This window comes from Bufo bufo, chromosome 6 (genome assembly GCF_905171765.1).
Source record: "Bufo bufo chromosome 6, aBufBuf1.1, whole genome shotgun sequence".
NCBI classification, from domain to species: Eukaryota; Metazoa; Chordata; class Amphibia; order Anura; family Bufonidae; genus Bufo; species Bufo bufo.
The window spans coordinates 298,970,695-298,992,891 of NC_053394.1; the positions used below are offsets into that span (position 1 = coordinate 298,970,695).

The 22,197-nt window shown below is 43.5% G+C and overlaps 1 protein-coding gene across 1 annotated transcript in view; it reads left to right on the forward strand.

Annotated features, from left to right (window-relative positions):
* The first annotated feature begins 506 nt into the window (after positions 1-506).
* LOC121005690 (collagen alpha-1(XV) chain-like) overlaps positions 507-22,197 on the forward strand; it is a 68,884-nt gene continuing 47,193 nt past the window's right edge. Inside the window, exons 1-7 of the mRNA XM_040438464.1 lie at positions 507-609; positions 672-796; positions 5,130-5,228; positions 6,019-6,081; positions 9,595-9,618; positions 14,946-15,083; positions 20,182-20,220. Of these exons, the coding sequence (XP_040294398.1) occupies positions 507-609; positions 672-796; positions 5,130-5,228; positions 6,019-6,081; positions 9,595-9,618; positions 14,946-15,083; positions 20,182-20,220 (591 nt within the window). The remainder of the gene's footprint in view (positions 610-671; positions 797-5,129; positions 5,229-6,018; positions 6,082-9,594; positions 9,619-14,945; positions 15,084-20,181; positions 20,221-22,197) is intronic.

The window sequence follows — 22,197 nt, forward strand, 5'->3', positions numbered from 1 at the left end:
TTTATGTCACTATTTTATGCTGCCCTCAGTGAGGTCAGCATAAAGTTGATGACAGGTCCCCTTTAATGGAATGTCTTAAAACTCTGCATTTACTAGGGAGATGGAGGAGATCATGGGCTACCAGGACTCCCAGGAAGTCCAGGACGCATTGGGGAAAGAGGGCCAGTTGGACCACCAGGATCACCAGGACCACAAGGATCACCAGGAATTCCAGGGCAGCCTGGTACAGCAAATATAATAAGTGATTTGCAGGAAGAAAGGGTAATTGTGTTTGGCAATTGTAAATTGAAATTATACTTAGTGTATTAAAATATAATGGCGTTTCAATGTTCATATTTTCTTCTTGTAGGTTACAACACTCAGAGGCCCACAAGGACCTGTGGGTCATCCTGGACTGCCAGGCACCCAGGGCATTCCTGGACTACTAGGCCCCGAAGGTCCACAAGGTCCACCTGGTCCCCCAGGTCTTCCAGGATCTCCGGGTCTATCAGGAGCACCAGGGCTAAATGGAGACCAAGGACCTGAGGGAATCCCTGGTCCAAGAGGATTTCCAGGCCCACCAGGGCCTCAAGGTCTTGAAGGCCAACAAGGACCAGAAGGATTACGAGGGCCAGAAGGACCACAGGGTCCACAGGGTCCTCAAGGAACTCAAGGTCTGCATGGACTTCCAGGACCAGAAGGCAGGCCTGGTCTGCCAGGGCCACTAGGTATACCAGGCATAGAAGGGCCTCATGGCTTGCCAGGACTTGCAGGTGAAAATGGAATCCCTGGTATTCAAGGACCTCCGGGACCAAAGGTAATACAGTGTTGATGTGTAAATTATTATTTTGTGTCCCTACATTCATTTTTCTATGAGCAACAGATTGATATCAAGATTGTCCATAGATGGACCAACAGCTGGTTCCACATTCTTATCATGCCATCAGTATTAAATACACTACTCACAAAAAGTTAAGGATATTTGGCTTGTGAGTGAAATTTCAGGGTGAACCTAAAATGCACTCTAACCTTTAGGCCCCTTTCACACGAACGATACAGATTAGGTCCGGATGCATTCAGGGTGCGTTCAGTGAAACTCGTAACATTTTGCAAGCAAGTTCAGTCAGTTTTGTTTGTGATTGTGTTCAGTTTTTTCAGCGCGGGTGCAATGCGTTTTGATGCGTTTTTCCCATGCGTGATAAAAAACTGAAGGTTTACAAACAACATCTCCTAGCAACCATCAGTGAAAAATGCATTGCATCTGCACCTGCTTCCGGAGGCAATGCGTTTTTCACTGAAGCCCCATTCACTTCTATGGGGCCAGGGCTGCGTGAAAAAAGCAGAATATAGAACAGAACTGATGCGTGAAAAAAAACGCTCATGTACACAGACCCATTGAAATGAATGGGTCAGGATTCAGTGCGGGTGCTATGCGTTCACGTCACGCATTGCACCCGTGCGGAAAACTCGCTCGTGTGAAAGTGGCCTTACAGGTGAACTTAATCTTACCTTCTCTAAATTTTTTAATGCACATGTCCAGCTGTTCAGTGTTTCAGTACATTTTGCACAACTTGCTGTTCCCCAACAAGAAGCTTAATGGCAAAATTCACAACAGGTGTTTGATCCATGAATCGCCCAATAAATTTTCTGGTTCAACTAGAATTGGTATTTAAACAGTCCTCCTCATCATGCTGTTCACATTTTGACATCATGAGACCAAGATGACACCTAACAGTGGCCACTGAGATTAGAGTGTCACAGAGTGTCATCAGCAGGTTGCAACAGAGATACAAACAGACTGGAAGAGTCACAGAAATGCATAGAAGTGAACATCCTTTGGCCACACTGATGACCGCTTCATTGTGAACAATGCCCTGCGTAACCGGATGATGAATGCCGCACATTTAAGGGAGGTGAGAGGCACCCAAGTGTCACGTCAGACCATTTGAAACCGTTTACATCAGCGTGATCTGTGTGCTAGATGACCTGCAAGGGTACCTGACCATAGGCGTCATCGTCTTGCATGGGCTAGGGTGCATCTACGCTGGACAAGGGACCCGTGGGCCTCAGTGCTGTTCACTGAAGTCAATTTACGCTGAGCATAAATGATGGCCGCAAACGATGGTCTTGTCAGACAGCAGGGTTGCTGTTTGACTCCTGGCTCCTGCCGCCTACTAGGGCAGTGCCGCTTTGTCACCGCATTGTGCTGCGCCTTTTTGTCAGAGTAGGTCCCACTCAAAGAGGCAACCATGGCGTGGTGAGTGGGCTTATGCCTTTTGATCAAAACGTACATTAATGCCTCTTGTACAGCATGCAGTATAGGGGGCTGTACACTTTAATATTGCGCTGAGAAGCGAGTTTAATTAGATCTAAGCATAGCATTGTGGATGTACGATCCAGTTCTGTTTTTCTCCCCTGGATAGATGGCCGCCAATGATGTTGGCGAGGTCAAGGAGAGAGCTATGCATCAACCACTGTTGTCACCAGACAACCTTTGGTGTTGGTGGTGTTACAGTGTGGGCAGGTGTGTCTAGTCAATACAGAACTGCCCTACACTTTGTGAATGGTACAGTGACAAGCCAATACTACTTGAATAACATCATTAATCCAGTTATTGTGCCTCTGCATGAACAACATAGGTCTAAATTCACCTTCATGGATGACAATGTGCCAGCTCATCAAGGTCACATCATTAGGGAATGGCTGCTGGAGACTGGGGTACCTCAAATGGAGTGGCCCTGCACTTTCTCCAGATCTGAATCTCATTGAAAACCTATGGGATCAGCTGAGTCGCTGTGTAGAGGCTCGTAACTTTGTACCCCAGAACCTCAATGACCCGAGGGCTGCCCTTCAAGAAGAGTGGAATGTCATGCCTCAACAGACAATAAGTCGACTTGTGAGCAGCATGAGATGTCGTTGTCAAGCTGTAGTTGATACTCAAGGCCACATGAAAAGCTTTTGAGACATTGACATTTTTTGTGGCTGTTGTTGGTTTTTGTTTGAATAAGGCTACTTTCACAAGGGCGTTTTGGCTTTCCGTTTGTGAGATCCGTCATGGACTATCACAAGCGGTTCAAAATGGATCAGTTTTGCCCTAATGCATTCTGAATGGAAAAGGATACGCTCAGAATGCATCAGTTTGCCTCCGTTCCGTCTCCATTCCACTTTGGAGGCGGACACCAAAACGCAGCTTGCAGCGGTTTACTGTCCGTCTGACGAAATTTAGCCAAACGGATGGGGACGGATCCGTTTTCTATGACACAATCTGGCACAATAGAAAACTGATTCGTCCTCCATTGACTTTCAATGGTGTTCAAGACGGATCCGTCTTGGCCATGTTAAAGATAATACAAACGGATCCGTTCTGAATGGATGCAGACGTTTGTATTATCTGAACGGATCTGTCTGAGCAGATCCATGATGGATCCGCACCAAACGCGAGTGTGAAAGTAGCCTAAATTGTTTGAGATGAGGAAATCACAATTGCATGCTTCTACTTTCATGATATAATATCACTGTAGCGTGAACTTTTTACATTCTCCATAAATTTCACACAAAAGCCATATATCCCTGACTTTTTGTGAGTAGTGGGTATGCACATCCAGGAAGGTAGCTAGGAGAAGTTTTGGACTAAATTTGCTTCAGAAGAGTACGGCGAAATTATCTTAATGGTAACGTCCACTCCATTTATATCGATAGCCTATCCTCAGGATAGGCCATCAATATCTAATTAGCTAGGGTCCAACAGTCTACACCCCTGTGACTAGCTGTTCTGGAGAAGCTCCAGAAGTAGAAGCTAGAACTGCACATTTCCACTATGTAGTAGTCAGAACTGGTTACTGCAGTGCTGCTACCACTGAAGTGACTAGCACTACAGCACTACACAATGGATGTAGCTGATTGGCGGAACAACAAAATGTCGGCCCCCAACTATGAGGTATTGAGAATATATTGATGCATATATTGATAATTCCTGAGGATAATCCATAAATATAAAAGTAGTCAATAATCCCTCTCTGTCAGCATAATCAATCCTATTAAACCTGGCATATTGCCTGGTGGGGATCATCATGCTGAATAAAATTATACCTTTCTTTTGTCTGTATTGTAAACAGCTGCAAAAGTATCAGCATTTTTATTCATATGCAAATAAGCAAGTTGGAGCACCAAGAGACGTGGCTGAATCCTTGGAGCACTGCTTTGTAACACAACCTGTGCTCTGCACTCTCCCCCCTGATCTTGCTTGTCAAGGCTAGACATCAGGATGCTGAGGGCAGAGATGTGTCCTGAACTCCTGATATAAAAGTATTGCTGGTTTCTTTATAAACATATGTTGTGCCTGTGAATAAGCCAGTAATAGGTTTTAGGTTTCCAAGAATAAAAATTGCATTAAATGAGAAACAGAAAAAACTAACTGAAAAAATATATATAAGTCTCACCTGGGACTTGAACCTAGGATCTCTACATACAAGGCTGACCACTTACTACGAAGCTATATCATAACTACATATAGAAGAATGTTTTTTCTATGCTTAGAAAGCTAACACATATTACTGGTGTCTTTATAATCATATATTGTATCTATGAATAAAGCAGTAATATGTATATTACCTTTCTAAGTATATTTCAATGTGGTAAGGCTACAGTAAGTAGTGTATATGATATGTAAATGGATTTGGGAGAAATACTGCAGCACTCAATGTCTTCAATGCAATTCCTAATTTATTCACCAAGAATGCGATGTTTCGACTACAATGAGTCTTTTTCAAGCAGAATGATATTATGATATGTACATGCTAGGACACAGCTCTGCCCTCAGCATGCTAATGTCTAGCATTGACAATTAAGGGGAGAGTGTAGAGCACAGAGGGTGTTACAAAGCAGTACTCCAAGGATTCAGCCCGCCCCTCGGTGCTCCAATTTGCTAATTTGCATATGAATAAAACACAGATATCTCTGCAGCTGTTTAGCATACATAAGAAAGTTATTGTTTTAATTAGCATGATGAGCCCTACCAGGCAGTATGCCTGGTTTAATAGAGTTGATCATGCTGACAGAGCCTCTTTAAGTCTAATTTCTTCTGTAATAAACAGTATTACATTTTTAGATAAAAAATTATTTTCAAATAAATATGCTCTTTACATCAACAGGGAGATAAAGGAGACACTGGGGCACTTGGTCTTCCAGGAGCTAGAGGACTACCTGGTGAAAAGGGCCCACCAGGACCTCCTGGAGGTTCATGCTGTAAAGTAAATATCTTCTCTTTAAATATATCACTCCTCCACCCTCCCACACACACATAATGCGAACACTTGACCTTTTCATGTTCCAGGTGTTGGACTTTCAGTTAGAGAAGGGTGCATACAGCCTTTGGTACACGACTTTATGTTGATTCTTCTAGTCCTTAAATGTTGACAGTCTGCTTAAAGATTTAGATTTGGACGCCTAATCCTATTAACTCAACTGATCAGATATCTTGCAGCTAGGCCATAAATAGAAAAGGAATAGGCAACCCCATATAGCTGGTCATCTAATGTGTATGAAGGGGTAGGAGGAACAGTGATCGTCCACCAGCTATTTAATGAGTATAGCCAGCCTTACTGTTACTACTTAACTATGTACAGTGGTCCCTTAAGTTACAATATTAATCGGTTCCGGGACAACCATTATATGTTGAAACCACTGTAACTTGAGTAATCAGTTCCAAACACCCAAACTATCATCCAAGATAAGAGAAAATGGAGATTTAAGAAAAATAAGCAGATAACTAAGATAAAACAAATCCTTAGACATAACAGTCAGGAATAGCTGATAACTAGCAACTAATACAGCTATTTTACTAGAGAAGTGGCCTTGGTTGGTTGGATCTGAGTCTAAGGCATTGTATGTTGAGTCTAGTTTTAACTTACGATCAGTCAGAAAAGACCATTGCATGTTTAAAATATTGTATCCCAAGGCTATTGTATCCTGAGGGATCACTATACTATTGATAAGAAACTAATAATTATAACATTTTTATTTTTCTCATCTCCTACACAGGGTGATATGTTTTCTGTATCTTCTGCACAAGATGTACAAGTTCTTGGACCCCCAGGACCTAAGGTGAGCACCTCAAGTCAAAGTATTTACTTATAAAAAAGGTCTAATGGTAAGGTCAATTCCCCCAAACTATTTATCCTACTGGGTCATTCAAGTCAAAGTATGTACTTATTATAAAGGTCTTCTGGTAAGGCCAGTCCCCTTGAGCTATTGGGATCAATAGGTCATTGGTATCTTCAACCCCATGCTTCCAGAGACAAGATTGAGTCCTGCCAGGAGGGGCAAGTCTTAGCTAGAACAGTGAGGAGTAAAGAAGCATGCTCTATTGCTCCAAGGGCCTTAGAGACCAAAGAACTAGCTCTTCTGTGAGACCACTACTCCAGAGAGACTGGACAGATATCGGCAAAACTACATTTACAGTAAGCAGAGTGACCAGCTGCCACTGCTATACAGGACTTGCTGCAGGTGAGTAACAACAGCTCAGACACCCATCACCTAGACCAAATAGTCCCAGTAAAAAGTCCAAGGGGCAGAAACAGAGCCTTTGAAATCCAATATGCCCAAATAGTGTCCCAGGGGCCATAGTCACAGGGCAAGAGGCTGGCAAGCAGGCCTCTCCAACTCCCAGTGATGAAGGTGCTTTCGTCACACATCTTCCCTCCCAGGGAGAGACTAACCAGGTACCTGACCTCCTGTCGGTCAGTACCTGAGTTAGTCGAGAAGCCCACCCACAACCAAATACTGCACCTATAGTTCTTGAGTGTCCAGCTTATTTTTGGTCTGTCCTAGGCTGCAGAGGGTACGTCTGCTGCCCCTGATCTTCCTTGTGTTCCCAGGCATGGAGCTGTAGGTACGTGATGGGCAGAAGCCAACTGCACTCTGCCCTGGTGCCAGCACTTCTGCTAGGACAACAGTAAGCAGTCAGGCTCTGGATCAAGGGAAAGGTTAGGGCAGAGGTCAACTGCGCTCTGCCCAGATGCCAGCTCTTCCGCTGGGGTAGCCTGTGGGGAGTCAGGCTCTGGACAAAAGGGAAGGGGAGGGCAGAGGCCGACTGCGCTCTGCCCAGATGCCAGCTCTTCCGCTGGGGTGGGGTCAGGGAATCCTACCCCCAGGACCTTGTTGCGGATCGGCTGTGGAGAGAAGGGATCGCTTACCTCCTCCTCCAGGCATTCCTGCGGGGTTTGTGGGCCGGCCGTCCAGCATCCCGGTAGGCCTGGTGCAGAGACCGCGGTCCCATCTGTACCATCGGAGTTTAGGGTGCTGTCCCCCTGTTGTTGGGGAGAGAGACCGGTTGTCTCCTCTGCCTTCCATGTACACTGCTGCTGGGGTGCTCTCCTCTCCCTGCAAAACATACTGCTGCTGGGGAGCAGTACCGACTGTCCCTACTCCCTGTAACTCCGGCTGCCGCTAGGGATCTGGGCTGACCGCCCAGCATCCCTGTAGGGACGGTGGAGAAACCTCGGTCCCATCTCCACCTGCCATATGGGGTTCCCCCCAGGACCAGTCTATGAGGTCCCCTACCTCCGCAGCTGGTACTGAAGCAGTGGATACTTCAGTCGGGTCTTCCCAGCTGTAGGGTTGTAGGTCTGGGACTGCCACCCAGCTCTCTGGCAGTGTATATTGGGGCCGAATTGAGCTGAGGAAGTATTGGTAATCCTGCTCCAGCTCCCACTCCATTGTCACTAGAGATGCCAGTTCTTGTCTCACCTCTCTCGCTGTAGCCCAATCATGCATAGCCTCCCTGTAGTCATGGATATCCCAGAACCGGGACTCTCCAGCATCTCCAAACTCCGGTTCTGGGAAGGCCTCAAACAACAGGCCAGGGCCATCATAATCCTCACCCTCGGGTCTGTCGTGCTCAGCCATCCAGGGGGAGTGCTGAATCACGTACCACCAGAGTGCCTGGTAGGCGTCGTCTAGCCAAAGCTCCTTCCATACCAGGCTCTCGAGTTCTGTCACCCACTTATCCAGGGGCTGCTCTCCCAGAAGGGGCATTCACAGGGCCACTCGCAACCGCTACTCATCACTGGGGAGACTCTTACCCCGCCGACGCTGTACGTCTTCCAGGGCCTCGTGCCAGACGCCTTTCCGGACTGCATCCCTCCAGTCCGGGTAATCCTCTTCCTTGTAGTGGAACGCTGTCCGAAGACTAGCCAATTCCATCCTGCTGTAGCCAGGGGCGCTGTACGGATACTAGCGTTGCCCTCAATATACTCCAAGAAGGGTGTCTCCAAGCTGCTTCTCCTCGCACTAGGATGCCATCCCACTGCTGCCACCACTGTAACGGATCTCCTGGCACCCCGACTGGGTACCTCCGTTGATGTATGCTCCTAGTACTTCCTGAGGGCTCCAAGCACTCTGCTCGACACCGTAACCACCACAGGAACAAGGAACAGGAACAGCGCTTACAAGAGCAAGATGTTATAGCCAGGGGAGTATACAGCGTATAGCAATCCCCACACACATGAGACGAGGCTCTATGTTGAAGGCAAAACAGGAACTCACTTTATTGACCACACAAGCATTGCCTTTTATACACATTTTACAACAAGGTTACCACTCCCGTGGACCTGGTTGGGAACTGAGGACATAACATAGCAGCCAACAGTTTTACAGTTTAAACACAAAAACTATACATTCAACAAACACAATGGCATTGCCTGTGACGCAATTAATAACAGAACAGGCATTGTCTGTGACGCAATTAACAACACAATGGCATTGCCTGTGATATATTTAACAAACACAATGGACTCTGCCTGTGATATATTTAACAAACACAATGGACTTAATTACTCACAGGCATAAAATACACATTTTTTTCCCAGCCACAGAAAACACCCCAAAACACCACATATCCCCATTAAAGTCACATCTCCTGATAGCCTTGATCTGGGTGAACAACCTATCCAAAAATCACCCAGATTGGTTCAGGGGTTCAGGAATTTCCTGGAAGTCTTATTTTTGCCCCACCGTGCACATGGTCACATGCCCCAAATAGTTCCAGTAAAAAGTCCAAGGGGCAGAAACAGAGCCTTTGAAATCCAATATGCCCAAATAGTGTCCCAGGGGCCATAGTCACAGGGCAAGAGGCTGGCAAGCAGGCCTCTCCAACTCCCAGTGACGAAGGTGCTTTCGTCACACATGCATTAAACAGTGGACATCTACAGCCACAAGTGCCAGTTTTTCCGCCACTTTGCCAGCCCCCATACCAAATCATCTGGGAAGAGAAATTGCACTGTGTACAAACTACTGCTGGATGGACTACAACTTCGATTTTGCACTTAGTAAAGAGAGATTTTTATTCTTCTACATCTGGCCTGATTCCTTATACCACCTTTTCACTGCACCAATCCCCAGGGAAGAACGGCCTGTGGGAGCACACTGTGACACATCAACTCATCAGGGCCACTACCACTCCCATCCTCTGCACTGGCTCCTCGGGGGCTCACTGCACCAGCCAATATATTTATTACCCTAGATGACAGCCTCAACTTACCTCCAACTTACTATACCAACCCTGCTAACAAAGCATGACTGTTATTGTCTATCACCTCTTTTGTGTTTTGCTTTCAGGGTGAAAAGGGAGACCCAGGAGAGGTTTGTATTAAATTTTTTTCCAATTGATGGAAATATATTAAAGGAGTTATCCAGCGTTTAAAAATGTATTTTTGGAATCCACAACATTAATATAACACATTTACTAATGTGTTATTCATTATGTAACTGCCCTGTTATTTGACCCCGCTGGCACTGCACACTCCTAGGCTCAGTGACGTTGCATATTTAGGTCACGTATGACCGGTCAGCTCTTACGCCACCCATAATATGGAAAATAACAGAATGCGTGATAAATTCTCTGCTCTACGCAACTTCCCCTGAATTAAATGTTGCAGGGGGAATGGAATAAAAAGGCACAGTTGGCAATGTTTTATTTTACACCCTTCAAGCAAGACCTGGTAGAAATTAGACAGTGAAGGGTTAGTGATAGTGTCAAAACATGGTGCTTGGAGTATAATCAGTAGTTCATCAGCTCCCTGCATGCTTGGACTTAGTGCATGTTCACATCTGTGCTGGAGGCTCCGTTCGTCAAAAATAGCGAAAAGAAAAGGCCTGCATGCAGGCCTTTTTTCTCTGCTAAAAAATGTTCTCCTGAATGGAAACCAAACAGATCCCATTATAGCCAATTGGGTCTTTTAGATTCGGTTTGTGTCAGTTATGCGCCATATCTAGCACTTCATTTTATTTTCATCCTTCTGCTCCTCTTACGGAGCAGATTGCGCTGATATGAAAGAGCTCTAACCTTGTCAAGATTGTTCTTTTATGTCTCATATTCTGTCTTCCATTCACCCTTTCACCCTACATCTATCAATGTAGGAAGCAGGGAATGGCCGCAATTATTGGCAGCTACATGCAGGGAAGGCAGTGGAGATGCCTTAAGCAGAGGAGGGCAAACTTCCCTTTGAGAGCGACCCGTCTGCGCTGCCATCAATGATATATAAAGCTACTTTCACACTTGCATTGTTGTTTTCCGGTATTGAAACCCGGCAGAGGATCTCAATACTGGAAAAAAATGTTTCCGTTTAGTCCTCATGCATTCTGAATAGAAAGAGATCCGTTCAGGATGCATCAGGATGTCTTCTGTTCCACCAGTATTCCGTCTTGTGACCGGACACAAAACCGCTGCAAGTTGCGTTTTTGTGTCCAGTCATGAAAGCATTAAAAAAATGGATCTGGCTCTGAAAACAATGTAAGTCAATGGTGACGGATCCATTTTTTAAGGAGCCTGAAAAAACGAATCCGTCACCCATTGACTTTCAATGTATTTAGTGATGGATGCGTTTTTTTCCTTTTTGATTTCACACAACAATGTAACAGATACATCATGATGTGCAAAATCAAAACAGATCCTTTTAATTCTGTTATTGAGATGCTCTGGCAGATCTCAATACCGAAATAACAACGCAATGGGAGACTCTATTAGGGGAACAGATAGGGCAATCTGTCACAAAGACCGTGATCGCCGAACAGTGTGCTGTGTTCCTGGCGCTAGAGTTCGACACATCGCAGATCGGGTTGACAGATTACTGGGAGGGGCTGGAGAAGATCCAGCGGTCATGGTCCATATCGGAACCAATGACAAAGTTAGAGGTAGGTGGAGAGTCCTTAAAAATTATTTCAGGGATTTAGGTCTAAAGCTTAGGGCAAGGACCTCAAAGGTAGTATTTTCCGAAATACTGCCTGTACCACGGGCCACACAAGAAAGTCAGAGAGAGATTAGGGAGATTAACAAGTGGCTCAAAAAATGGTGTAGAAAGGAGGGGTTTGGGTTACTGGAGAACTGGGCCGACTTCTCTATCGGCTACAGGCTCTATCGTAGGGAAGGGCTGCACCTCAATGGGGAAGGGGCAGCTGTGTTGGGGAGAAAGATGGCTAGAAGGTTGGAGGAGTGTTTAAAATAGGGACTGGGGGAGGGTAATTACATTATAGGAGGGGAAGATAGTGCAGATAGAGACCAGGGGCAAGGTAGTGGGACTGGGGGAGGAATGGAAGGAAGGACTAGAACAGCTCAGAAGGAAAGGTGTAGGGTAAAAAATATACATAAACCTCTCAAATGTATATATACTAATGCCAGAAGCCTGACTCATAAAACTGGGGAGCTGGAATTAGTAAAGTGTGAGGAGAACTATGACATAGTGGGAATAACTGAGACATGTCTGGATGATAGCTATGACTGGGCAGTTAATGTACAAGGTTACAGTCTGTTTAGAAAGGATAGTCAAAACTGAAGAGGGGGATGGGTTTGCCTTTATATAAAATGTCTTGTCTAAAGCCCACACTCCGTGAAGATATAAGTGAGGGACATGAACATGTGGAGTCACTGTGGGTAGAGATACATGGAGCTAAAAGCAATAATAAATTACTAATCAGAGTTTACTATAAACCACCTAATATACCAGAGTCCACAGAAAATCTACTACTAAACGAGATAGACAAGGTGGCAAATCATAATGAGGTGGTTATTATGGGGGACTTCAACTACCCAGATATAGACTGGGAAACTGAAACTTGTATATCTCATAAAGGAAACAGGTTCTTGGCAATAACCAAAGACAGTTACCTCTACCAACTGGTTCAGGACCCGACGAGAGGGACGGCCATACTGGACTTAGTATTAACCAATAGGCCTGACAGAACAACAGACAACAGACCTGACAGAACAACAGACCTGACAGAACAACAGACGTGCAGGTTGGGGGATACCTGGAAAATAGTGACCATAAAGTAATAACCTTCCAATTATCATTCAAAAGAGCGTTTCCACAGAGAGGAACAAAAATACCAAACTTCAAAAAAGCTAAATTTAGCCAACTAAGAGAGGCCATAGGCCTAACTAACTGGGACAAAGTTCTCAAAAATAAAAATACAGCCACAAAATGGGATATCTTTAAAAGCATCCTAAAATCTCATTGTGAGCGGTACATACCGTATGGGAATAAAAGGTTAAGGAACAAAAAGAAACCAATGTGGATAAACAGAACGGTAAAGAAAGCAATAAATGACATAAAGAAAGCATATAAATCACTAAAAAAATAGAACATGTAAAAAACATATAAAAGCGGCCAAACTAGAGACCGAGAGATTAATTGCCAAAGAGAGTAAAACTTACCCTAAAATGTTCTTCAATTATATAAATGTTAAAAAGTATAAATCTGAAGGTGTCGGCCCTTTAAAGAGTAATGAGGGGGGAGTCACAGAGAGCGACGAGGAGAAAGCAAAGCTGTTAAATATTTTTTTCTCCAATGTATTCACTGAGAAAAATAAACTCAGATGAGATGCAGAATGTAAAAATTAATTCCCCATTAAAAGTGTACTGTCTGACCCAGGAAGAAGTACATCAGCGACTTAAAAAGATTAAAATAGACAAATCGCCAAGACCAGATGGCATACACCCCCGTATCTTAAGGGAATTAAGTAATGTCATAGCCAGACCCTTATTTCTGATATTTGCGGACTCTATACTGACAGGGAATGTCCCACAGGATTGGCGCATGGCAAATGTGGTGCCAATATTCAAAAAGGGTCCAAAAACAGAGCCTGGAAACTATAGGCCGGTAAGTTTAACATCTGTTGTGGGTAAACTGTTTGAAGGTTTTCTAAGAGATGCTATCTTAGAGCATCTCAACGGAAATAAGCAAATAACGCCATATCAGCATGGCTTCATGAGGGATCGGTTATGCCAAACTAATTTAATCAGTTTCAATGAGGAGGTAAGTTCTAGACTTGACAGCAGCGAATCAATGGATGTCGTATATCTGGACTTCTTCAAAGCATTTGACACTGTACCACATAAAAGGTTAGTATATAAAATGAGAATGCTCGGACTGGGAGAAAATGTCTGTATGTGGGTAAGTAACTGGCTCAATGATAGAAAACAGAGGGTGGTTATTAACGGTACACACTGAGATTGGGTCACTGTCACTAGTGGGGTACCTCAGGGGTCAGTATTGGGCCCTATTCTCTTCAATATATTTATTAATGATCTTGTAGAAGGCTTGCATTGTAAAGTATACATTTTCGCAGATGACACTAAACTGTGTAAAGTAATTAACACTGAGGACAGTATACTACTACAGAGGGATCTGGATAGATTGGAGGCTTGGGCAGATAAGTGGCAGATGAGGTTTAACACTGACAAATGTAAAGTTATGCACATGGGAGGGAATAATGCAAGTCACCCGTACATACTAAATGGTAAACACTCAGTAACACTGACATGGAAAAGGATCTAGGAATTTTAATAAACAGCAAACTAAGCTGCAAAACCAGTGTCAGGCAGCTTCTGCCAAGGCCAATAAGATAATGGGTTGCATCAAAAGGGGCATAGATGCCTGTGATAAGAACATAGTCCTACCACTTTATAAATCGCTAGTCAGACCACACATGGAGTACTGTGTACAGTTCTGGGCTCCTGTAAACAAGGCAGACATAGCAGAGCTGGAGAGGGTCCAGAGGAGGGCAACTAAAGTAATAACTGGAATGGGGCAACTACAGTACCCTGAAAGATTATCAAAATTAGGGTTATTCACTTTAGAAAAGAGACGACTGAAGGGAGATCTAATTAATATGTATAAATATATCAGGGGTCAGTACAGAGATCTATCCCATCATCTATTTATCCCCAGGACTGTGACTGTGACGAGGGGACATCCTCTGCGTCTGGAGGAAAGAAGGTTTGTACAAAACATAGAAGAGGATTCTTTACGGTAAGAGCAGTGAGACTATGGAAATCTCTGCCTGAGGAGGTGGTGTTGGTGAGTACAATAAAGGAGTTCAAGAGGGGCCTGGATGTATTTCTGGAGTGTAATAATATTACAGGCTATAGCTACTAGAGAGGGGTCGTTGATCCAGGGAGTTATTCTGATTGTCTGATTGGAGTCGGGAAGGAGTTTTATATTCACCTAAAGTGGGGAAACTTGGCTACTACCTCACAGGTTTTTTTTTTGCCTTCCTCTGGATCAACTTGCAGAATGACAGGCCGAACTGGATGGACAATTGTCTTTTTTCGGCCTTATGAACTATGTTACTAAGTGTGAAAGTAGCCTTATACATACATAAAAGGGAAGATGGAGGACAGGGCATGAGACACGACAAGGACAGCTTGCACAACACAGAGTGGGGACAATGCAAAGACTTGATTAGGTGCATGTATGACTAGGAGGTGCACTCAACAGAACAAGTAAACAGTTCTTGGGAAATGCAGAAGTGCAGCAGGATCACTCTCTTTGAAGATGCAAGTATGTAAACAACAGTATCAGACCTGAGAAAAAAACATTTTTAAAAAAAAAATGTGCATAACCCTTTTAATGTCTTACTGTATTTCACTATGTATTAACCTTGCTTATAATTTTCTCTTATATTGAAAGGGCTGTGGTTTGTGTAATGGGGAAAGGATGGTTCAAGCCATTGGTCCTCCAGGACCTGTAGGACCTCCTGGCCCACCAGGTCCACCAGGCTCTCCTGGGCCCGTATCTGAAGCAAAAACCCCTATGATATACCAACAGGTAAGCAACATCATAAACACACCTGACCTGCAATCAGCTACTCATTTCAACAGACTCTAAAGAAGGTTATTTTACAGTAAATCTGAACAAGTTATCTCTCACGTTACCTACATTATACAGAGAGATCACTGATTTCAGAGGATATGTGTAACGCTTTATTCCTACTATGATAGCAATTCAGGGAAGTGAAACACTTAGGCCTCTTTCACACAGGCGTTGCGGGAAAATGTGCGGGTGCGTTGCGGGAACACCCGCGATTTTTCCGCACGAGTGCAAAACATTGTAATGCGTTTTGCACTTGCGTGAGAAAAATCGTGCGTGTTTGGTACCCAAACCCGAACTTCTTCACAGAAGTTCGGGCTTGGGATCGGTGTTCTGTGGATTGTATTATTTTCCCTTATAACATGGTTATAAGGGAAAATAATAGCATTCTGAATACAGAATGCATAGTAAAACAGCGCTGGAGGGGTTAAAAAAAATAAAAAATCATTTAACTTACCTTAATCCACTTGATCGCGTAGCCCGGCATCTCCGTCTGTCTCTTTTACTGAATAGGACCTGTGGTGAGCATTAATTATGGTTCAAGGACCTGTGATGACGTCACTCCGGTCATCACATGGTACGTCACATGATCTTTTACCATGGTGATTCACCATGGTAAAAGATCATGTGACGTACCATGTGATGACCGGAGTGACGTCATCACAGGTCCTGTAACTGTATTTAATGCTCACCATAGGTCCTTCAACAAAGGAGACACAAGGAGATGCCGGGCTACGCGAGCAAGTGGATTAAGGTGAGATAAATTTTTTTATTTTTTTTTTAACCCCTCCAGTGCTATTTTACTTTGCATTCTGTATTCAGAATGCTATTATTTTCCCTTATAACCATGTTATAAGGGAAAATAATAATGATCGGGTCTCCATCCCGATCGTCTCCTAGCAACCGTGCGTGAAAATCGCACCGCATCCGCACTTGCTTGCGGATGCTTGCGATTTTCACGCAACCCCATTCACTTCTATGGGGCCTGCGTTGCGTGAAAAATGCAGAATATAGAACATGCTGCGATTTTCACGCAACGCATAAGTGATGCGTGAAAATCACCGCTCATGTGAACAGCCCCATAGAAATGAATAAGTCAGTATTCAGTGCGGGTGCAATGCGTTCACCTCCCGCATCGCATCCGCGCGGAATACTCGCTCGTGTGAAAGGGGCCTTAACCCCTTAAGGACATAGGACGCCCTATTTCCCGAGTCCTTAAGGACCCAGGACGTACCGGTACGTCCTAACTTTAAATAGGCATACCTGCGGTTTGCTGCGCTTTTTGCAGTTTCTGATCCCCGCGGTCAGGAAACATTAGAGTGCCTAAAATCAATATTTTTCACCCCCCCCCCCCTGCACCCCTGCACGATTTGATGCCGGCGGGTGGTGCGGGGGTGGGGGCGTTGCGGGAGGCGGGCAGTGCGGCAGGCGGGATCGCGATCCCCCGCCCGCCTTCCCATGAATGATCGTTGGCTTCTAGTGGGTATACCAGGGTGCCAGCACATTGCTGGCACCCTGGTATAAACGGCTGACATCTGTGCAGATGTCAGCCATTTAACCCTTTCCATACCGCGGTCCATACGGACCGCTGTATGGAAAAAGTTAACTGTCATCGGTCAGGGAGCTCCCTCCCTCTCCATCGGCCCCCCGATGGAGAGGGAGAGAGCCCCCCGACAGCCCCCCTCAGCCCTGTGCTTACCCTTCCCCGTCTGCGAAGTTGTGGCAGACGGGGAAGGTTCCCATGGCAACAGGACGCCTGCTCAGGCGTCCTGCTGTCCATGGTGCTGAACAGATCTATGCTAAAAGCATAGATCTGTTCAGTGTAAGTAAAATACAGTACAGAGCCCTATATATTGTACTGTACTGTATTATACAGACATCAGACCCACTGGATCTTCAAGAACCAAGTAGGTCTGGGTCAAAAAAATGTAAAAAAAAAAGTGAAAAAAACATTTATCACTGAATAAAAACTAAAAAAATAAAATACACTACACATATTAGGTATTGCCGCGTCCGTAACGACCTGATCTATAAAACGGTCATGTTACTTTCCCCGCATGGTGAACGCCATAAAAATAAAAAAATAAAAACTATGAGAAAATTGAAATTTTGCCCACCTTACTTCCCAAAAAAGGTAATAAAAGTGATCAAAAAAGTTGCATGTACGCCAAAATAGTACCAATCAAACCGTCATCTCATCCCGCAAAAAATGAGACCCTACTCAAGATAATCACCCAAAAACTGAAAAAACTATGGCTCTTAGACTATGGAAACACTAAAACATGATTTTTTTTTGTTTCAAAAATGAAATCATTGTGTAAAACTTATATAAATAAAAAAAAAGTATACATATTAGTTATCTCCGCGTCCGTATCGACCGGCTCTATAAAAAATATCACATGACCTAACCCCTCAGGTGACCACCGTAAAAAAATGAAAATAAAAACGGTGTAAAAAAAGCCATTTTTTGCCATCTTACGTCACAAAAAGTGTAATAGGAAGCGATCAAAAAGTCATATGCACCCCAAAATAGTGCCAATCAAACCGTCATCTCATCCCGCAAAAAATGAGACCCTACTCAAGATAATCGCCCAAAAACTGAAAAAACTATGACTCTTAGACTATGGAGACACTAAAACATTTTTTTGGTTTTAAAAATGAAGTTATTGTATAAAACTTACATAAATAAAAAAAATTGTATACATATTAGGTTTCGCCGCGTCCGTGACAACCTGCTCTATAAAATTACCACATGATCTAACCTGTCAGATGAATGTTGTAAATAACAAAAAAAAAACGTGCCAAAAAAGCTATTTCTTGTTACCTTGCCGCACAAAAAGTGTAATATAGAGCAACCAAAAATCATATGTACCCTAAACTAGTACCAACAAAACTGCCACCCTATCCCTTAGTTTCTAAAATGGGGTCACTTTTTTGGAGTTTCTACTCTAGGGGTGCATCAGGGGGGCTTCAAATGGGACATGGTGTCAAAAAAACAGTCCAGCAAAACCTGCCTTCCAAAAACCGTATGGCATTCCTTTCCTTCTGCGCCCTGCCGTGTGCCCATACAGCGGTTTACGACCACATATGGGGTGTTTCTGTAAACTACAGAATCAGGGCCATAAATAATGAGTTTTGTTTGGCTGTTAACCCTTGCTTTGTAACTGGAAAAAAAATATTAAAATGGAAAATCTGCCAAAAATGTGAAATTTAGAAATTGTGTCTCTATTTTCCATTAAATCTTGTGCAACACCTAAAGGGTTAACAAAGTTTGTAAAATCAGTTTTGAATACCTTGAGGGGTGTAGTTTTTTTAGATGGGGGTCACTTTTATGGAGTTTCTACTCCAGGGGTGCATCAGGGGGGCTTCAAATGGGACATGGTGTCAAAAAAACAGTCCAGCAAAATTAGCCCTCCAAAAACCAAACGGCGCACCTTTCACTCTACGCCCCGCTGTGTGGTCGTACAGTAGTTTACGGCCACATATGGGGTGTTTCTGTAAACAGCAGAGTCAGGGCAATAAAGATACAGTCTTGTTTGGCTGTTAACCCTTGCTTTGTTAGTGGAAAAAATGGGTTAAAATTGAAAATTAGGCAAAAAAATTAAATTCTCAAATTTCATCCCCATTTGCCAATAACTCTTGTGCAACACCTAAAGGGTTAACGACGTATGTAAAATCTGTTTTGAATACCTTGATGGGTGTAGTTTCTTAGATGGGGTCACTTTTAGGGAGTTTCTACTCTAGGGGTGCATCAGGGGGCTTCAAATGGGACATGGTGTAAATAAACCAGTCCATAAAAATCAGCCTTCCAAAAACCAAACGGCGCACCTTTCACTCTACGCCCCGCTGTGTGGCCGTACAGTAGTTTACGGCCACATATGGGGTGTTTCTGTAAACAGCAGAGTCAGGGCAATAAAGATACAGTCTTGTTTGGCTGTTAACCCTTGCTTTGTTAGTGGAAAAAATGGGTTAAAATGAAAAATTAGACAAAAAAATGAAATTCTCAAATTTCCTCCCCATTTGCCAATAACTCTTGTGCAACACCTAAAGGGTTAACAATGTATGCAAAATCAGTTTTGAATACCTTGAGGGGTGTAGTTTCTTAGATGGGTGGTTTCTATTATGTAAGCCTCGCATTGTGAAACAAGTGATGTACCATTTTTGGGTGGTTTCTATTATGTAAGCCTCGCAAATCGACTTCAGACCTGAACTGGTCCCTAAAAATTGAGTTTTTGTAAGTTTCTATAAGATTAAATTTCTGTAAGATTTGCTTCTAAACTTCTAAGCCTTATAACATCCCCAAAAAATAAAATATCATTCCCAAAATAATTCAAACATGAAGTAGACATATGGGGAATGTAAAGTCATCACAATTTTTGGGGGTATTACTATGTATTACAGAAGTAGAGAAACTGAAACTTTGAAATTTGCAAATTTTTCTAAATTTTGGGTAAATTAGGTATTTTTTTGTGCAAAAAAATAATAATTTTTGACTTCATTTTACCAGTGTCATGAAGTACAATATGTGACGAAAAAACAATCTCAGAATGGCCTGGATAAGTCAAAGCGTTTTAAAGTTATTAGCACTTAAAGTGACACTGGTCAGATTTCCAAAAAATGGCCTGGTCCTTAAGGTGAAAATGAGCCCGGTCCCTAAGGGGTTAAAGGAGTTGTCCAGTTTTAGGATAAAACCGGTCAACAATCCTGATCAACCTGCAATAAAGAATGGATAAGTACTTACCTGCCAGATCCCACACCACTGCTCCGGTTCTCACAGGTGGGCCAATCACTGCAGTGATTGTGTGTTGTAGCCAGGTAAATAGAGGTCAGCCAGAAGAACCGGAGTGGCGGCTTGGGATATGGCAGGTAAGTGCTTACCCGATCTTTATGGCAGATTGATCTGGAGGATTGTCTAGTTTCATCCTAAAACAGGACAACCCCTTTAATAGTGCACAGATTACAACTGATCACTGGGGTTGGTCCTGATGATCATGCACCTTACTAACAAAAAGAGATTGTCAAAAGCGCACATCCCTATAATGATTTTTTTTTACAGAGTGGCAGATCTGAAGTGTATGGATCAGTAATATATTCTGTGAGTTATTTACTTTTTCTATGTGTATATGATTATAATGAATGTTGATAGTAGATGCATTTAACACCTTAAAGGAGCTGATCACACCTGGGGACCTTTTCTGCAAACCCCCTCCCCCAGTGTGGGCAGACCTGCGGTGGGAATCATGCTTAACTGATCCCTGCCACTGCATTCCAGCTCCATTGCTCCCCCACCGGTTCTGCAGGTCCCGAGTCTCTCTTGATCAACATCTGGTTTGACGCGGGTCACAGGGCCGCTCCAGCCAATGACTGGCTTCAGCGGTGACATGACACTCACAAGTAATGTGACTTCATGACAAGATGCATGTGTGACATATCACCGCTGCGGCCTGTCACTGGCTGCAACAGCCACATGACCTGCGTCAAACAGTATATTGACAAGGGCAGAGACCCGGGACCTGCAGAGTCAGTGTGGGAGCAATGGAGCCGGAACACACTGGCAGAGATCAGGGAAGTATGACTTCCACAGAAGGTCTGACCATGCATGGTGGTCTGAAGAGAAGGTCATTAAGGGTGAACAACCACTTTAATACAGCACGTGTTTTGGCTGTTGAAGACCAGGCAATTTTTATTTTTTATTTATCACCACATATAAGAACTTTTTATTTATCCATCCCACAGTCGAGTCACATTATTATGACCACCATCTAACCGCCGTGTATAGCACTGACCACAGCTACATGGGCTGGGAATGACTCAATAAGGTCCTGGTAGGTTGTCATAGGTATCTGGAGCCGTATGGTTGTTTGTGATGGCTCACCTGATTATTGCAAATGGAATGGGTGACCCAACCAATATAGACACACCCAGTCTACAGAAGGAAGATCAATATAATATATAGAGTGGTTGTGCACACCTCATTTGGAGGAATTCATCTATCGTTTATTTAAAACAAATTGCTGGTATATACTGACAGTTTTATTTACTAAAGACGGAAGTGTAACAGTATAGGGAATCTCAGAGATATTCAACTGCGTAGACCTAGGTCAGGTGGACCATAAATGTTAAAGTCTCCGTAATGAATATCCCGGATAGTCCTCAAGTGGCTACATAACTATCTGACAATTCAAGCAAAGTAGAAATCATATGTCAACATTCATCAGATAGATACAGACGTTAGCCAGATTCATCAATATAGTATTGACGCTGATATCAATGGAAATCAATATTTCATCCACCATGGGACTGAAGGGGACGATATTAAAAAAGGACAATAGTAAAATATATCCACAATAAAACCACAATACAAATACTTATAGTGAATGCATAAAAATAAAAATAAATCCACCTATTAAAAAATAAGTACACCTATTAAAAAATATTGTGATTATGTTGGAGAGGAGCCTTATATTTAGGTGTAAGATAATTCCACCTATGTAGACAATATTTCCACCTAAAAAAAGAAAATATTTCCACCTCAAATAGAAAGAGTTCCACCTGTATAAAGAAAAAGGAGGATTCCACCTGAAGGGAAGTTGCTCCAATAGCTATATAGTCCACAGTGCAGCTGCAAGGGTGAAAAATATATCAAAATAATTCATCCACTGTAGGAAGACCGTATTGCCTGTTGTAACAAATGGATATATATATATATATATATATATATATATATGTTTCCAATTGTTTGACAGTGTATCACTTCAATATTAAGAATGAGGTAACATATACTGAAGATTCGTTACCAATAGCTGCAGCTTTCAAAAGTTCCCGCAGTACACATGAAAAGTAGGGCTTGGTGGTAATACCCTTACTTACGATTCGTTGTCCCGGTTGGGAAACAGCCTGGCGGTGGTGAACGGAGGATCAGGTGATGTGTTCCGCTGTCTGCCGCAGATATTAATCACAGTCTTTGGAGCGATGTTCTAATATTGATGCATGTGGCCGCGGCGTCCCCCGTGCCTACAGCGCTAGCAGTGCTATGGTCTTCCGGCGTCTCCTTCTGGTCTGGAGGGATGAA